Below are 17621 nucleotides of genomic sequence, written 5' to 3'. Positions count from 1 at the left end.
CCCGCGTGGCCAAGGCTTTTAACCGCTTCGTTGCCATTGCGCAACGCACCGGGTGGTGGTGACTTTCGGCATTCTCCCCAACCACCACAACCTATTCCTTTCACGACCACCAGATGACCCGTTTTGCGGATTGCCGAAACAAATTGGGCGGGCACACACATTCCGCGGGAACTCAGGATCACACCCGTACACGCATCGGACCACAACGAGCAATGCTCGTACGGGGGGAGGTTTTGGAAAATGAGAAGGGAAAATGAGCCACCCAGGTGGGTAGTTGGTAGCGCCTGTCGTCGCTCGATTGAATTCCGCGGTCAGCAACGTCCGGGTTTGCGCTGTGCGGTCGGAAATACTGCGCGCCAGAGACCTCGACCGGACTTCCGCAGAGAGCAAGTGGAGGCGTTTCCGTGGAGATGGAAGACGTACGAAATAACCTAACGGGGTGTGCTGTCTTGGTGGTATTAAGTTACGACGTGCGCTTTTCCTAAGCTTTTTCCGTGGGGATGTGGCTGTGCGCTTTCTGGCTCGTTTTCTGAAGGATGCCGACAAACGGCAACTCAGCGCAAAATGTACTAAAATCGAATGACGAAGCCACTGTTGAAATGGGTGGGAATTTTGTTTCTTTTGCGCTAGTGTTGTGTGTTGTTGCTCTCGTCAAGTTTCCGCAGACTGTTGCTTTAGACGAACGCTGACAACCTGCGGCAACGATGTACTGTTATGAGGCAGTACATTTTCGCCAAATTCTTCTGAAGGTCTGATAAGAAACGTGCAAAATTGCCTTTTTTTTGGAGCAAATGGCACCGTGGCCCTTGAAAAATATCGAACGGAACTTGTTTTATCGCTTTCGGGTGACAGCAAAGATAACATGTTTTAATTTTTTTTTGTGTTTTTTGTTCTGATCACAACCAACATGCTTTTTCTATGGTAGGGTTTTTCATTTTTTCGTTCACAGGGTTTCAACACAAATTCGAGAGAATTTATCGCAACCGTGATCCATTTCATCGCCTATATCCTAACATCATAAACACGCACACACTCGAATGTGGGAAAGTTAATTAGAGCCAGTGTCTAAAACACGACCATGAATTTCCCTCCTCCAACTGCTTCTGTAGATGTGGGTTGCCTTGCTGCTGTGTGTCTCGTTAGCAGACGAGCTGGGTTATCACTATTATGAGCCGTCGTGTGCTGCCCCATTTGGTCTTGCAGCGTCATTTTCAATTAGGGATTTTTTATCGCCTAAAATTGTGCTGGTATACTTTATATGATTAAATAGATTAACCTCGAGCTTGACTCGAAAGAGCATAGCATTTTGAAACGTAACAATACGATTGTTTTTTTTTGTCTAAAGTCTGAATGTTTCTATAAAATGTGTAATTTAAACTCATATGCTTCGCATTGAAGCATTCCAACACAAATTCAACAATGCAAACAATGCCTGTTTCTATTGCGTCGATCGATAACGTGTTGATGATTCAGAAAATAAAAAACAAAACCTCAAGCCGAAGTAAGTCATCACTCGTAATAGCCCGTAGGTTCCAGCCTGTATGGAACCAGAGTACCGTCGGTTTACGCCACGGCAGAAATCAAACGGTCCTGTCCACTGCTTTCTATCTTGTTCGCTATCTTCCTATGTTTTTTCTCGTTTCGATGGTGAAAAATTTGAAGAATTTCTCGGCAACAGAGTTGCACTGGATTGAATTGAAAAAAAAAGCAGAGCAAACAGGGCTATTACTTTCCACGATCTATGGAGGAGACTTTTTCACTTCCCGTCGTTTGTTGGTTGTAATTATTTACCGTACAGAGTCCACATTCCACACAACATGCACCAGCAATGCGTTGAGTGTGCGGGGAGACATGTAAGGGAGGTTTTACACTGGTTTTACGGTAGTAAAACACCCGAAATGGACCCGCTAGCCCGCCCAATCATGCTCACCGTATGGAACAAGGAAAATGTACCGCGATTATTGAGTAATGTTGTAAGGAGTGTTAATGGATCGGTTCGCATAAAAATTTGAGCAATTAAAATCATTTTAAAAAGTTATACAATGGCCAGCTAGCGATGTATGGTTGCGAAATTTCCGACCGGACAGCCGTTGGGAAGTGAAAATGTAAATTTGCATCTGTCTCTTTTTCAACCCCTCGACTATTCTAGCTTGTATTTTGTTGCGGTCTCGTACCGCGTCACAAGGCGCCCTCAAGGCTGATTGGTTGGATTTTAGCGACACGACACGTGCCTTGCATTATGATTCACTCCACCGTCCTTTTATGCGCTGGGTTAGGCTTTGATTTGCCACTTTCCTCTACCACCCATTTCCATATGGGTCCGCTTAATGCTGCCGTCGAACGTTTATGCTCATTCAAGCTCGATCGGGTGTAAAGCTTTTACTTTTCACTTCCTCGCAGCTCAGATCCGGAAGTGCGTAACGGGAAATGAATGGAGAAACCAATCATGAGGAGAATTAAAAAAAACGTACCCAAAAACTTACTCTAACCAGTGTGAAAATCGATTTTTTTTTCAATTCCAATAGCTTGTTTTTTTATTCGATCTATCGAATGTAACTTCAACAAATCTCTAATCTCATTTGTAGCCCAGATCTGAAGTGAAGTTGAGAACGGTTGATAAACTAAATCAAAGGCCCCTCAGTGGGGTCGCGATCATTGCGTGTGCGTAGCTGAACAAATGGATAAAACGTTCGTGCAACGGCTAAATGCAATATCGGTGCAATAGTTTGTGCACGAAGAAAACTCACTAGTGAATGTGTGTGTGTGTGTGTTTGCGTACGTGTGGAGTAGCTGAAGATTAAGTTTTCGTTCATGTGAGAAGAAGTACGGTGTGGCGCCTGTTTTCTGCCCCAGACGACGGTGCTGTATGCCTCGAGGAGTAAAAGTGAAACCACCCCGTACTACCGGAAGCAAAACCGGCGGAAGTTCAGGGTGATTCATATTACAAGCGGTGCAATCAAATCCATCCCGTTCTCCGTCGTGTTAGTACGAATCGGAAAACATGGATTTGTCCGGAAGCTTCAGCGGAGATGAGCTCATACCAGACAGGTAAGTTTTGGGAGTAAACGAAATAATTGGTTCCATTAGAATGTACGGCTAAGGGGAAAATCCCGGCATGTTCAATCGGCCAGAATGTCTTGATAGGTTTAAAATCGCAGCATTTTAAGTGGCCTATAATATGTCCGCTATTTGCAAAAGTCTGAGTGATTTTTAGGCCACGACTTTTAAGGTTTTATGTTCTAAATTGTTCCATAAATTCAATCGCAAAGATTATCAACATAAAAAACAAACAGTACAATTCCTTTGGCATATATCGAAAGCGCTCACTTGGAACGAAATCTTATTAAAAGAGCCTCTCTTTCACCTCTCCCAATACTTCCGATCGTCCCTAATAGTGATCATCTTCGCGAGATCGTTCATTTGAGAAAAAAAAAGCACCATAGACGTGTTTCTCGTTCCGGGGTGTGTCATTGAAAACATTCCTCATCGACATTGTTTTCGATAGTGGAGGTGTACTGGTAAGGGCTTTTGAGTGCATCTGGCAATGAAGCTTGACGCGGCAACAATCGATGCAATCATCTACTTTGCGGACAAAATACGTGCCAATAGGTTGGCAATCTCTTCCCAAGATGAAGCTATACCATCAACCTCGGTGTAACAATGCGTAATTTTGCCTAATAAGATCTTCATTACGATGCGACAAACTAAATCGATAGTCAATTACGAACCGAAATTTGTTTCACAGCGCATGATAGGCGACGCTTTATGCTATCAAGATTGTCGTGGCGGATTTTCATTTAAATACCGATTAGCAGAACAATAATCCAATGATTTTTTTGTTCATCAACCGTATTTTGATGACGCTGTTTTTTATTGTGCTTTATCTAAATAATAACAAACATGCACTCAATTGTGTACAATCTTACACTTCTCGATTGATCGGCTGCTGCTCTTAATTGCCCGTTGCATTTCTCCACTTTTGCGTTCGGTTTTCGAGGAAATGGAAAATTATCATTTTCAATTATGTTTTGCTCCTCCAGCGTTTGTTATCATGTTTTCTATGTTTTCTGATCGGTGCGCGTGTGGAACGCTTTGCAGCCGCGGTTAAACGATTCCTTGTTTCGAATCATAATATTTATTTCTTTGATCTAATTACGCTATCGTTTGTGTGTGTGTGTGTGTTGTAGCGAGCTCTGATTGTAGCTTTTTTGGTTGGAATGCCTGCCTGGTTGCTTTCCATCTCACACACCCAGTCCATCTCGTGCATAGTTCGTTCGATGGAAATGCTTTTCAATGCTGCCTCCCTCTCTCTGTCTTTTGGAGCTTCACGAGCTGAAGCAACACAGCTCCATTATTTTCCCGCCGTGCATTCATCCGGAGACGTAGCTCGACGAGATGCACACACTTTTTCGTGTTTTTCCGCTTGCAACGGTAGACGGACCGCCACCGTACCACGCGGCTTCATTGTTATGAATTGGGGTTAAAGCGTCCTCCCGTGGGGTTTGCAACATAACATCGGCCACCCCCACTCGCCACCGACACCGGAAAGCTTCACACCTCGTTTGATTTGGCCGGCCGCTTGGCTTGGCATGCTTTTCGCAACATACTTTATTTGTGGTGCCCACGGCTCAGACTAATCCATCTCGTTTCTTGTGCACACTCCTTCTGCTGCTATTCAATTACCAACCAAACCAACTACGTAGCTGCCTCGAGTCGGAGTGGATCGATGAAGCCGAGGTGTTCGCCATCCTGAAGCAATGGGAAGCGCGGGGAGACCGCAGCAACACTACGACGAAGCACAGGGAGGCAGCCTTCGGTGGGAGCAACAACAGCGGTCACATCCTCCTCAACCAGAGCTTGGGTAATGGCGCCAGCATCGGCATCAGCAACCAGAAGCTAGGTGAGTTTACCAGCGGGATGTATCAAATGGGGCCACCGATGGGGAGAAGAAGGTTGCTTGTTTTTCTGTGGATGCATACCTAAATTAAGGCATTTTTGGGATGATCGTCGCCATCAATTGTGGGTTTCTACCTATATGGCTATGGAAAGGAACTATTGGGATTCAAACACCTTTAAAAGCAACTCTATGTGTTGTTTGTATACAAATTTTCGCCCTTTTAAAATCATGAATGTGAAATGTTTATCGATGTCACATTCTGATTAATGAATAATTAATCCTTGGATTGCGTGAATCATTTCACCTAAAAAAGGTCCTGCCATCGATGGGCTTTTTCAAATGTCTAATGATCCTTTGAGCTGAGCTTCCACAAATGCTTCGAATTATGCAAAGCTTCATTTTCATCACGGACAGGTACGGTAGTGAAGGCTATTACGCTGCAGAAGGTTAATTCGTATTTAATATCTGCATGTCATAACATGAATTTGCTACAATTTTGCAAGGTTAAAGAGTCACGAACATCGATTATTCTGTTCTAAAAATAAATAGCGTTGTTTGAATATTTTCTTAATCCTTAGTTTCTTAATCAATCAATGGCAATCAATGGTGTACTACCGTTTTCTTTCAGGGTAAACGAGATGGTTTACTCTACTGTAAGATAATATGCAAAATATACTCCATTTCTGTGTTAATGTAGCCAAGACGACAATTGATTGTGTTACCAATTTTCTTCAACCATTACCTAAAAGCGACTAAAACAGTCTCCCGTCGTGCTTTCGCTGTAGAGTGTGGTGTTTTGCGATGCCAACCCACGTTGCCCACCATCCAAACAGAAGGACAACCACTTGTTCTCAACCCACTGCATGCAAGGAGGTTGTTTTTTCTTCTTACATTAAATTCCATTTCTAACACGAAAAAGGATCAACAATATATATCTCCAATTGGCAATCCCCCGCACTGACCCATGGATAGGTGTCAAATAGAGAAAATAAATTAATAATTTCATCAGTCAGACTAAAGAAAGGTTTTGAACGCGTATCTAAGGGTAGTGGCGTAGGTTGGTAGAGATAAAAAAAATACCACTGCTGCATATCCCAACCAGGCGACGCTGTTAAAAAAGACGGCATTCCATATTTGGAAAGGCCGCTACCTCCACACTTTTACACACAGTGTCAATCGTGTGGTTTTTTTTCTTCCTTTACTGCCCCATAAGTTCACAACGCGCGCCCCTACGGCAGGGGGTTGATTCTTTGTCCCTGAGTTTAGGAGGGGTAGCAAATGGAAACTGCAAACCCCCACGCTACGTACGCCACGGTGTAAGTATCTCCCGCGGTTTAGGTTAGCTTGGTACGCGACCGTGCAATTAATTCATCGCCTTTATTGCCAATTCCTAACTGGCGAGCTTTTTGTAGCAACAATTACCATCATGATATAGAGGGAAAGAGCGGCCATGCTAGGTGTACCGTTTGGGGCTAGTTGTCCTGCACCCGATGAGGACATATGTGACAGTGTTTCCGTTTCCAGCTGGCCTTTTGGGCCACTTGGCGATGGAATGTTGATGCTGTCAATCGAGATATATGGTAAACTTCCTAGACGAGAACGCTACACCGGAATTGGTTCTAACAGATTATGGAATGTAGCGGAACCATGGCGATTTCCTTTGCAGAGAAGGAATTTTCATACACTGGTTGTGTTCTATCTATAGCATAAAATAGAAAAAAGAAGCAAGCGACCGCGCTCGGAAAGGGTTTAATACATAGAAATAATTGACAGAAAAACTTTGGAATGAACTTCATTGAACGATTCGTAATATCGATTAACTGGTGACGATGTTTTTGTCGTGATTTAGATGCACTGTCAACCGAACAGCAGCTGTCCGAATCATTTACAGACTGCAACAAGAAGCAGCAGTTGCTTGACGATATCGATAGCAGCAAATCGTACGAGAAGCGACTGTTGAATCAAAACAGTGTCAGTAAGTATTCATCGCGAGCCTCCTGGAACACTCGACTAGTTCTCCTGTTTTGGGCAAAAATTGGTTGGCAAAATAAAAACGTAACCCCGTTATTCGACACCTAATTGGCTGGTCTAACTCACTTGGCGCAAATTGGGCGGAATTGGAGAGAGAGAACTTCGTCGTACCCGTGTAGTAATCTGTGACGCACATTTTTCAAACATGACCATAATCATTCATTTCCCAAAACGCACGTTGCTAGCAGACCGTTTGAAATGTGGATTCCTTTCCTTCATTCACCTTCATTTACGTTGTCACTTGGCATCATCGCTTGCCGCTAGGTCGTTACATTTTTGTCTATTATCTTCCCGTTGTAGGTTCCAAATTCGTCGATACGGGAACGTTTACCAGGCCTAAGAAGAGGATAGAACCAAGCCTGCTAAACTCTAGTACGTTTTCGGTTGAAAGTAGCCCCTCAGTTTCGTCGCAACATGAAGTAAGTCTAACGGAGCGATGCTCCCTTGTAGTACAGTAAGAGGTTTGTGAATTAATGTTCATGTCTCGGCGCTTTTTTTCCTTCCAGCTCACAAGCGAAGGTGGATTACCAGTGGTTAATCTGCAGATCGGTGGTCCAGTGACACCGTCCGCACTGGCTTCCTCAGCCACCGGCAACCGACTGCTGATGCAGCGTAGTTGGCTCAACGATGTTTCGCCGCCCTGCTCGATCATGAACTCGATGGAGTATTCAGCGAACGAAAAGATCACCAGCAGTCTGATCACGAGCGGTGATTTCAGCAGCGTTGGTTGTCTGTTGAACACGAGCGATGTCGGTAATGCAAGTTACAATGGTTACAACCTGTACAGCGTGATGGAGGACACGCGTCGACTGGAAAACCTGTGCATGGATGACGAGAGCACCTTGACGAAGGATTGCAACATCTCTCGGACCGATCTGAACGCTATTGAAAGCGTCTCGGGTGTTAGCACGATGCAAAATTCCTACGAGAGCGGAGGTCGTGCGGTTAATGTAACCGTTTCAACCAAATCTTCCTTCGAGGAGGATGGTTCACCAACCATTGTCGAGACTGCAGAGGGCTCCGCCGTTGAGGTAGTAGGAAATGGATCCCAAAACACGACGGTCACTGTTGTGAATGCCCAGGACGAGACGTTCCATCTTCCGGCGGAGTTTGCGGAAGCGGACTTGGTCAGCAAGACTACCATCCCCGGCAGAATGTTGGCGAATGGTAGCGGTACGTACGATATGCGACGGCCGCGTAATTTCAACACCTACAGAAAGCCTCGATCTTCGATGAACCAAACGTTCGAAGGGTTGCCCCAAGTCGATATGAACGATGCCGATGTTGATAAGACTTCGATTAACGAGCAGACGTTCGACGGTCAGGTGCCGACGGTGGCTCCGAGTAACAAGCACACAGTTATGAACAGTACCTTTGGCATCGTGAGTGACGAACAGGTCGGCGGAATTGCAAACGGACACGGTACGTTTGTTAGAAATCGTACGATCAAAAACGATGATGTGCGGTTGCTGAATCTGACACACGACCGGGAGGATCAAGCCGGTGCCGTAATGCAACCACCACCGGTTGTCGACGTTCCGTTCGATCGCACTTTCAAACGTCGCCCGCGAAATGGAACGTTCACAGGTGGGAAGGAGGATGAACTGCATATGCCGCTGGAGATCAGTCCGTTACGACTCACTAATGACATGGATTTGGACGACGAAGAAGTCGAACGAGAACACCACACACCTAATGGAACGTTTAGCGAGCAACAGAATGGCAACAACTCCAGCTTGGTGCAATCCACCCCATTCCATGGGTCGTTTACACGGGGTAAGCCTGGTCCAGATATACCTGGCATCTCACCAATCGGCCCGGAAAATCCCAAGCGTACATCCACTTCCAGTATGGGGCGTAATATTGTCCGTCGCAGTCGCAACCTCGAGCAGGATATACGCAATGCGACATATGAGGGACGCATTGAGCTCTCGGACACGGTGACAGGAACCGGTGGCAGCGATGGTCTCGCAGACCCGCTGCTCGATCTGGAGACGGACGATTTCGATGTGCAGATTCGACGACTTCCAGCGGCAGCACCCTCGGACATATCGAATTTCCTCGACGCCGAGAAACGTATCTCACTGCAACATTTCGAGGAGTTTGAGAAATCGATACTGGAGAGTGAACTCAGCGGGATCGATTTCGATGAGATGCTCAACTCGCTAACAGCGGATGTGCGGCGATCCGACGAGGCAGGTGACAAACTGCGCCAGTCGCTGGACAACATCAAAAAGCGCCATTCCCGTATCAACCTCGAGAAGCAACATCAGGACGAGCTAAAGCGGAAGCTGCATCAGCAACCAGCAGCGGTATTGGAGACGCCTTCTGACAATAAACTGGCCGATTCGATGATTTCGATGAAGAGCATGTCCTCGTCGAGCGGAAGCGAAAGACTGTTAAACCGTAGAAGTAGATATAACGAAGACGTTCAGCTGCCCATGTCACCGCAGCAGCAGCAACAAATGAACTCGACCGTCACCATGCCGAATGGCGACAGCGGGGAAGGATGTGGTGGTGATTCGAATGATCCCGTTCCTACCGCAAATGAGGTAGAAACGTACGATCGCAAAAACAGGGACCGTTTCAAAACGATACGACTGGGTAGAAAGCGGGACGATTCGCTGGGTGCTGCCCTGCCCGACGTGGACCAGGAGCTATCGCAGCAGCATCTCGTGAACGGGTTGGAGGAGGACAGTTTGAATAGTAGTAGTGGTAGCAATAGTGCCTTCAGCAGGATGGATCACAATGCACAGAGACCTACGGTACCGAGTAACCTGCCATCGATGAAGACTGAAGTCGCCGGCGAGGAAGACGATGCGGTGTTTAAGAAACCACAGCAACTGTCCGGGCTGGCGCGTCCTGGTGAAAGCCGGTTGCGCAGTACGATCTCGAAACCGCGCTTCTACGGGGCTGCACCTTTGCAGGGCATCGGCATCCAGCGGAAGGATCTGACACTCCCACTAGGCAATAAGTCAAGCTCGACCGATTGCCTAGAGCAGCAGCAGCTTCAGCAGCTAGGAAAGCCTCAGCAACCCGCATCAAGACTCGCCACAATGTCCAAGCTCGGCGGTGGTAGTGGAGGTCTAATTGGCACTGGCAGATATTCACAGTTTGGGCTACAAAACAGGCAACAGCAGCAGCACCAATCGAACGCCCTCCAGCAGCAGCAGCAGCAGCAATCCGTGGGGGCGCCCACGTTGAAGTCTCCCATGGGCACGAAATCGAAATCCTATCACAGTCTCACGTTTGCTCAAGCCAACAACGGTACCGGTTATGGTGGATCCAGCAGCAACCTCTCGAAACTGCACGGCACGTCCGCGCTGCAGCTCAAACTAAAGCACAATTCCAGCAACACTGAGGTATGCATGCTGCATGCTTATATTGTCACCTTTTTCATCAATTATCATTTCCATCATCTGTCCCATCGTCCTGTTCCTGTTTCATTTCGTTGTTATGCTCGGTTACTATCAAACTTTTAATGCATTTGTTAATTTGTTTTGTTTTATAGTATGTTTTGTTGCGTCTTGAATTCGTTTTTTAGATGTGTTTAAGCGTTTTATTAACCTTTTTTTTGTTTTTGTGACAGTGGTGGGTACGATACCAGAAGTACTATCAATTATCACCAATGGGTTACATTGTGCTGTCTAGGTGTTTTTTTTTTCAAAGCTCAGTAATAGTTTCGTCCAATAATCGTTTTGAAAGCTAGAGTTCCTACTACTTGAACGTTTCAGTGACATGATTTTACATCAAACACATGAAATTTAGTTGTATCATGCGCAAATAGGCTCATCCTTCACCAGCTCCGGGTCCGTTTCAGGGAAAATCATTCCAAATTCTTTCTCATGCTCCCCCCTTTCATGCCCCTTTGAGCACACATTCATCACCATTGTTCATATCGCACCAATCGCACTATCGGTGTGGTGAGAAACGGTTTACGGTTAATCCGATTGTGCGACATCCGATGTACTCACATGCTTTAAAAAGTGTCCTCCGGCAGCGCAAGCGGGTGGAAGTACACGAAAACCGTGCGCGCGTTTGTGAGCTTGATCTAGGAATGCCAGAATGTGTGTTTGTGTGTGTATTTTTCTTCCGTGTGCACTAACGCTAATGACCCGCTCGTCACTGTTTTGTAGCTGAAAAGTAACACCTCGAAGCGATCAACGCTGCAGCCGCAGCAGACGTCTTCCAACTTACGGGCAGCGTTGGGATACCAGCAGGGTGCCGGTGCAGCTGGAGCAGGGATTGTGGGTCGTGCCAGCTTGCCCCTGGTGCGGCCGGCAGCTACTGCTGCTCAGCCAATTGCAGCACGAACCAGCCTAAACAACAGCTCCTCCGCTGCTGCAATGGCTAACAAATCCGCTCTGAATGCTACTATCACTGTACGTGTTTGTTTGTATTTAAAATATGTGTACTTTCTTTCCTATTTGCTTTTCGTTAATGCTTTCCCAGTTTGGCTAGGTTGTTAGATTAAGATGCATAACTCGGTTGTGGAGATTACCGCTTAAGTTGGCTTGATATATAAATCTTTACGCTTCGTGACGGGTCTGTATTGTTTAGAAAAGCGTTTCGCAGGAGATGTGTCCAAGGACATTTGCTGTACTATAGCTCGTCCTGTCCAAATTTTTCCTCATTTTCGATGGTGCTTGGTCTGGTTATGGTGTAAATATGATACCTTTAAAAATTGCCCTAAAATTGTTTCTAATGTGCCCTCAAAATTTTCTGTCACCCATTCGCTGATCCTTTGCGTTTGCTATACGCGGATTCTCTCGCAGAATCCATCCAATGGGGTTAAGTAGGATATTTGCTTTTTCCCCTACCTTTCGATCCGGTGAAACACCAGGACTTTCGATTCTTTCGTAGCATAGGAGACGAAAACTACCAGAAGCACTGCTGCGATAGAAAAAAACAATTTAAGGACATTTCTCTTTCACTCTCCAGTAGTCCAAAGTTGTAACGCTGTTGTTTCCTCTTTTTCATCTGCCCCGTTTATAGCTCTCTGGCGCCGGAGTACAAATGCGAGCGGCCAGCGGACTAGCGAAAACATCCAAGCTCGGTCTGGTCCGCCCCTCATCCGGATACTTCAGCTACAACACGCACCGTAAACATCCGGACTCGGACAACGAGTCTATCAATGTAAGTAGTACGATGCGAACACCTGGTTCTAATGGTCACTAGATACACCCACACCTTCATTGTGTATCGTGTAATGCACGTTGTGAGTGAACCGAAAGACTAGATCCTGCAGGATTAATTCAAAATAATCAGTAGCTGTTGGATATTTCAAAAATCATATATTAGCAATGGTTATCATAGTTTAGACGTTGAATTTCTCACAATAACTATACTAATACTCCCTTATCATTGGACGATTTTCCCTTATCATTAAGGGTTGTAGTTTATGAGATCCATTTCGATATCCTAATAACCATAAATTACGCGTTGCCAATGAATAATAATTTGATTGATTATATTTATTTAATACTGATAATCTACCGACCTAATGCCAGTAAGTTATACCTACAGAATGCTTCTCGATATTAAAGTTTGAAAAAGCCACGCTCTGTTTTTAGATGAACATGTTTTTGTGTAGTATAATATGTGTTTGAATCGTGTGTTTTTGAATTTTAGTATTCATCTCGTGTTGTTTTTTCTTCCCTTTTTCCATCTTTTATGTTTGTATCCCTTCCGTTTTGTTTTATCAACGTTCACCGATCGTGTTCCACGATCCGTCTCGAATCGACCCATCGATGTGTTTGTTTGCCGTGTGCGTGTGCTTGCGTGTTTTGTGTGGCGTGATCCTATCCGGCCCACGTGTAGAGTCTATCATCCTCATCGGCTAGCTCCAGGGGCAGCCTGTATCGTGTAGATAGTCAAAGCATAGCAAACACTGTACAACCGCAACCGTTCACGAGCGGCACCCGAACCAATAGTATCGAGGACGTTAGCGGCACTAGTGCTGGCGTGAGTAATGGTTTGCTAACGAAACTCAATGGCACCGGTGCAGGGATGCAGACTGGACCTCTGATGAGCAGAGCTGCCGAGCCAGCATCCAGGACAACCGAAGGCGGAAGTCTGAAGCAACCAGTGGCGACTGCTGGCGTGAAACCTTCCGGATTGAGGCCACCGTCCGCTCTTCGGCCACCAACCGTACGTAGCGGTCTACCGCGTCCTACAAGCTACATCCGCCGATAGATATCGCGTCCACCCCGTGCCAGTCGTCCTCCGAAGAGGCCATAGAAATCCTTGGGTCGGGCGGGCGATTAACAAAACGAACCTCGGACCCGATACCCGGCTTCGTCCTCTCCGTCGCACCTGTAGCACGATGTGGTCAATAATTAAAGTATTCCCCATTCTGCGTATTTTATCCTCTATTACCGAGTGGTCCTTCCGATAATCTGTAAAAAAATAGATACAACCGATGAGCTTTTTTAAGTATTCTTTCTTTTTAAATGGTAACACATCCGGCCAGTGCGGTGATAGTAGAGCTAGCGCAGGCCAGAGAAACTTATCAGGAGTCTATTAAAGCCATTTGCTGTCAGGAGAGATGAAGTAGGTTTTTTGCCTTTCTTAGAGCTTTCAGCCGAGCCAGTACGGGTTGGCGAATTCATTTAAACTGTTAGCTAACGTGACTGTCTGGTATACGTGGCATCCTTTTATTATGGTTAACTCCACTGGTTTGTTCAAATATTGCAAAACTATGAGACTTCGCACGTTCGGCTCGTATCCTTGATAACAATATGTGTGTTTTCCTTTCCTTCAAACGCCACAATGTCGCTGAAACTGTGTATGGTGCGATTACAAACGGACCGAGACACTAGATCCTTGATCGTAGGTGATTCCTGAGATGCTCTGCAAGTGTGTAGCTATCAAACTAACACATCCTATCAGTAGCAAAAGCATACATGTGTTGTTGTTCATTGTCCCATAGTGTAATCGGGAGGGGCGCATAGGTAGAAATGAGCCTATCCTAGCACAGCGCGTATGCAATCAAAGGCTCCGTTAAACTAGTGGCAAAACGCCCCTTTTCTATCCCGCTAAGCCTAAAGGCCAGTGGGAACGTTACAATGTTATCCCAGCTGGAACCACGTGACCGTTCAAAGGAAGACAAATAAAGTTTAAGGAAAAAAAACGTACTGCTCTCCAGAGAAGGGACGCTTCGCAATGCGACCGATGCGAATGAAACACATGAAAAAAGACTACTGATCGTAACAAACGCGATAGTTTAGAGGAATAGCGTTTAGGCAAATAAGCGAAACCGCAAGCAAAAGGCCGTAATAACCGTTGTGACTGGAAGCAATCGAAAACGAACGAAAGACGGGAATTGAGACTGGGAAGGAACTGTTGTGTTTCTATGCCGGAAATGTAAACTTTGTTAGCTCCTTTTCTTTCCCCATCTATGTAAAATCGAAGTATATACACATATTTATACATTAAAACAAAACCTACGCGGTACAATGTATACTCATTTGCGTGTGGAGCATTGATTCTTTTCCTTCACTGACAAGGATAATATCACTAATCAACGATCAATCTTAAATTTTTTTAATTTTGCAATAGCAATACTGTGATATATAAATTCATTTACAGCTCATTAATCTGAATACTGTTACCCAAACAATACAACTTTATTGACAATGTGTAGGGTGTTCCATTAAGCATTTCCAATGTGTAAAGTTGAGTAAGACAAAATGTTATCGTTCATGAACAATTGGGTCTCGTCGCTGAAGAAAGTATAGGAAACCTTAGCGCGCGAAACATTGCTCGCTTAGGACATTTAATTGGATTTGGCAAGAGACTCCGAATTTTTAAAAGCTAGGAAATCCCTACTGAAACACCCCATGTTACTCGTTACATTAGTTCAGTGGAAATGAAAAAGAAAGGAATAAAAAAGAACATTTAAAGTTACAGGTTTCACTATACTACAATAATTGCATCACAATGTATTATTCAAGTTAATTTCGGTTCTAGGCTGATATATTTTCAGTGGAAACGAGCTGCAACCGCTCTGACCACCCTTCACGGTAAAATGTGGATTTGGGATGGCTCTGCCCATGCTTGCCACGAATTACCGTCCTAGCTAATCTCCTATCCTATCTACATGTATCTGTTTTGCTGCACAAAACGTGTGACAGCTTCAAACTGTTAAAAAATGGAATTTTCATTGTTGGCGTATATATATATGCGTTAGTATTTGAAAGAGTTTATGTTTTCCTTTATGTTAATTTCTGTTTGGCTTGATGTTTTCCTCTACTTCTAGTGTTTCACCTGCACCACGGAAGGTTGTGCAGGTGCAGCTGCAGCAGGTGGAGATGGCTGATGTTGCTGTTGCTGATGTTGTGGTGGAGCGGCAACGTTTCCAGGAGCTTGCTGCTGCTGTTGCAATGGTTGCGAATTAGTCTGAGCTGGCTGCTGTTGCTGGGAAGCGGGAGGAGATTGCTGGTTTGTCTGTACGGGAATATTGTTAGGATGTTGTTGTTGCTGGTACTGAGGATTTGGTTGGTTTTGCGGAATTTGATTCGAATTATATTGTTGCTGCGCTCCTTGCTGATGTTGCTGTGGCTGCTGATGTTGCTGTGGTTGCTGATGTTGCTGTGGCTGCTGATGTTGCTGTGGCTGCTGAGCGGGAGAAGGTTGTGCCTGATACTGCGGAGGAGATTGTTGTTGACCCGTGTACACCGTCGATTGCTGACCGGAGTAAGTAGGATTCGGATGAATCTGATGCGGCTGCACGTTATCGTATATCTGATTCGGATGTACATTTATCGCTTGACCGTGGTTGTTGTATCCTTGCGGTGGAGGTGGCCCTTGCTGATGTTGCTGTTGCGGATAGTGCTGCTGTTGTTGCTGTTGGTGATACTGCTGTTGTTCTTGCTGCTGGTGATACTGCTGTTGCTGTTGATAATGAGGAACCTGCTGCTGGGGAATGGCATTCGGATGAACTTGGTATTGGCCCTGCAAGGTAATTTTGATGAACATTATTTCCTTTCAACGAAATGACTCAACAACCGAAGCCCCTTGTATACGTACATTCGGACCAGGATGATAACCCTGGGGCATGTTGGGATGGGGCGGTAGTTTGCCTTCCGCAACCAAACGCTGAATTTCCTCCTGACGACGTCGCTCAAACTCCAGGTACTCTTCGTGCGTAAACTGTTGCTCATGGTCGACCGTGTCCCACTCGGGATCCTTCTGGAATTCGTCCCGCTTCGTTTGCTCGATAAACTCCTCGAAGCTGATCAGACCATCCTTGTTCGTATCGGTCTCTTTAAACACATGCTCCCGCATACGTTCCATCTCCTCCGCTCGTTCTTTCATGTCGTCCTCGGGCGCACCGGCTTGATACATTTTGTTAAGCTCGTTGATGAACAGCATCTTTACCTCGTTCTCATCCCACATATTGTTCCCGTCCAGATCGTGCAGCATGAAAAACGTCTTTGGGTTGAAGTCCTGTCCGTCCATGTGGTCTTGTTTTTCCCATACTTCCTCCAGCTGCGCCTTGTTGCCCGGGTGGTGGATCTTGTCATGGTTGTCGTGTTTTACCTGTTGCTTCTTCAGATCCTCCTCGTACTCCTTCCGGTGCTCTTCGTCGAGAGTGCGCAGTTTTTCCTGCTTCTCAAACTCCTTCTGCAACTCGTACTGCTTGAATTCTTCTCGCCGTCGGCGGTCGTTCTCCTGCAAATCTTGGGACGTCTTCAAGATCAGCTTCTTCAAATCGTCAATCTCGAACGTGTGCGGGTTAGAATGGTCCAGATGCTCGCTGATCTTCATGTGATCCCGGTCGATTTCGTTCGTCAACTCGAATTGCCTCGTCGCCAGTTCCTTCAGTCGCTGTAATTCCATCCGTTTGAGCTCGTCTAGACGTGACCGTACATGGTGGCCGACATATTCTAGCTCCTGGGCTATCACGCCGGACTAATGGACAACGGAATTTGCAAATTACAACAAGGGTAGTGTTGAATGTTTACTAAGGTTGCTAAAAATACTTACCCGTATGTCAGATTCTGCTGCCTTTTGCAGCTTTTCAGCAAATACTGGATCACTTTCCAGCACGTTCACTACTTCCTGGAGGTATTTATTATACTCAATAATGTTCTACAATAGAATACATCAAGGTAACCATTGGAACCTGCGGTCAGATATTTAGGATGTTTTCAAACTCACCTCCATTCGTTCCACATTGCTATCTTCGTGCTTTTCTTCTTTTTCCGGTGCTTTAGGTTTTTGAGTCACCACCGGAAGGCTCAGTACCGTGGAAAAACATCCGGCAATGAAAAGCACCAACACTATGCTACGTTTTCGATGCATTCTGAGAGACTTGTCGCACTTGACACAAATCAAATAGTAATTGGACTGATACTGAAATCAATAACAGCAAGCAAATGCAACAGTATGATAAGATAAGCTTATTCTAAATACCGTACACAATACAAACATTACTAGAAACAACCTAACAGAAAAAAAGCGCCAAGGACACTAGTGAAAGGTATAGAATAAACTGACGGGGAATCGACTACTAAAAACAAACGATGCGATTGATTTGGAATTGAATTAATCTCCACCGTTTAACTGTTCAACATATGGTAGTAAAATGACGAAATAAGTTTTAAATACTACATTATTTATACACGTACCACACGGAAACCAACGGACACGTATCTTCTTCCAGCCCCAATATGTCTTCTAGGATCGA

The 17621-nt window shown here is 45.4% G+C and overlaps 2 protein-coding genes across 2 annotated transcripts; one reads left to right on the top strand and one right to left on the bottom strand.

Annotated features, from left to right (window-relative positions):
• Positions 1-3001: 3001 nt before the first annotated feature.
• LOC128723140 (uncharacterized) lies at positions 3002-14390 on the top strand. Its single transcript, XM_053816851.1, has 8 exons — positions 3002-3048; positions 4704-4900; positions 6747-6872; positions 7229-7347; positions 7435-10290; positions 11065-11310; positions 11924-12064; positions 12749-14390. Exons 1-8 carry the CDS (start codon positions 3002-3004, stop codon positions 13121-13123), a joined length of 4107 nt encoding a protein of 1368 aa, XP_053672826.1. The 3' UTR covers positions 13124-14390.
• A 158-nt stretch (positions 14391-14548) lies between these two features.
• Positions 14549-17259, bottom strand: LOC128727198 (nucleobindin-2). The gene is made up of 4 exons (XM_053821078.1): positions 17093-17259; positions 16919-17023; positions 15959-16843; positions 14549-15883 (listed from the first exon to the last, which is right to left on the bottom strand). Exons 1-4 carry the CDS (start codon positions 17234-17236, stop codon positions 15185-15187), a joined length of 1833 nt encoding a protein of 610 aa, XP_053677053.1. The 5' UTR covers positions 17237-17259; the 3' UTR covers positions 14549-15184.
• Positions 17260-17621: the final 362 nt, after the last annotated feature.

This window comes from Anopheles nili, chromosome 3, assembly GCF_943737925.1.
Source record: "Anopheles nili chromosome 3, idAnoNiliSN_F5_01, whole genome shotgun sequence".
Lineage (NCBI taxonomy): Eukaryota > Metazoa > Arthropoda > Insecta > Diptera > Culicidae > Anopheles > Anopheles nili.
Note: the sequence above shows the minus strand (reverse complement) of the source record. Positions and strands in the feature narration are given on the sequence as shown.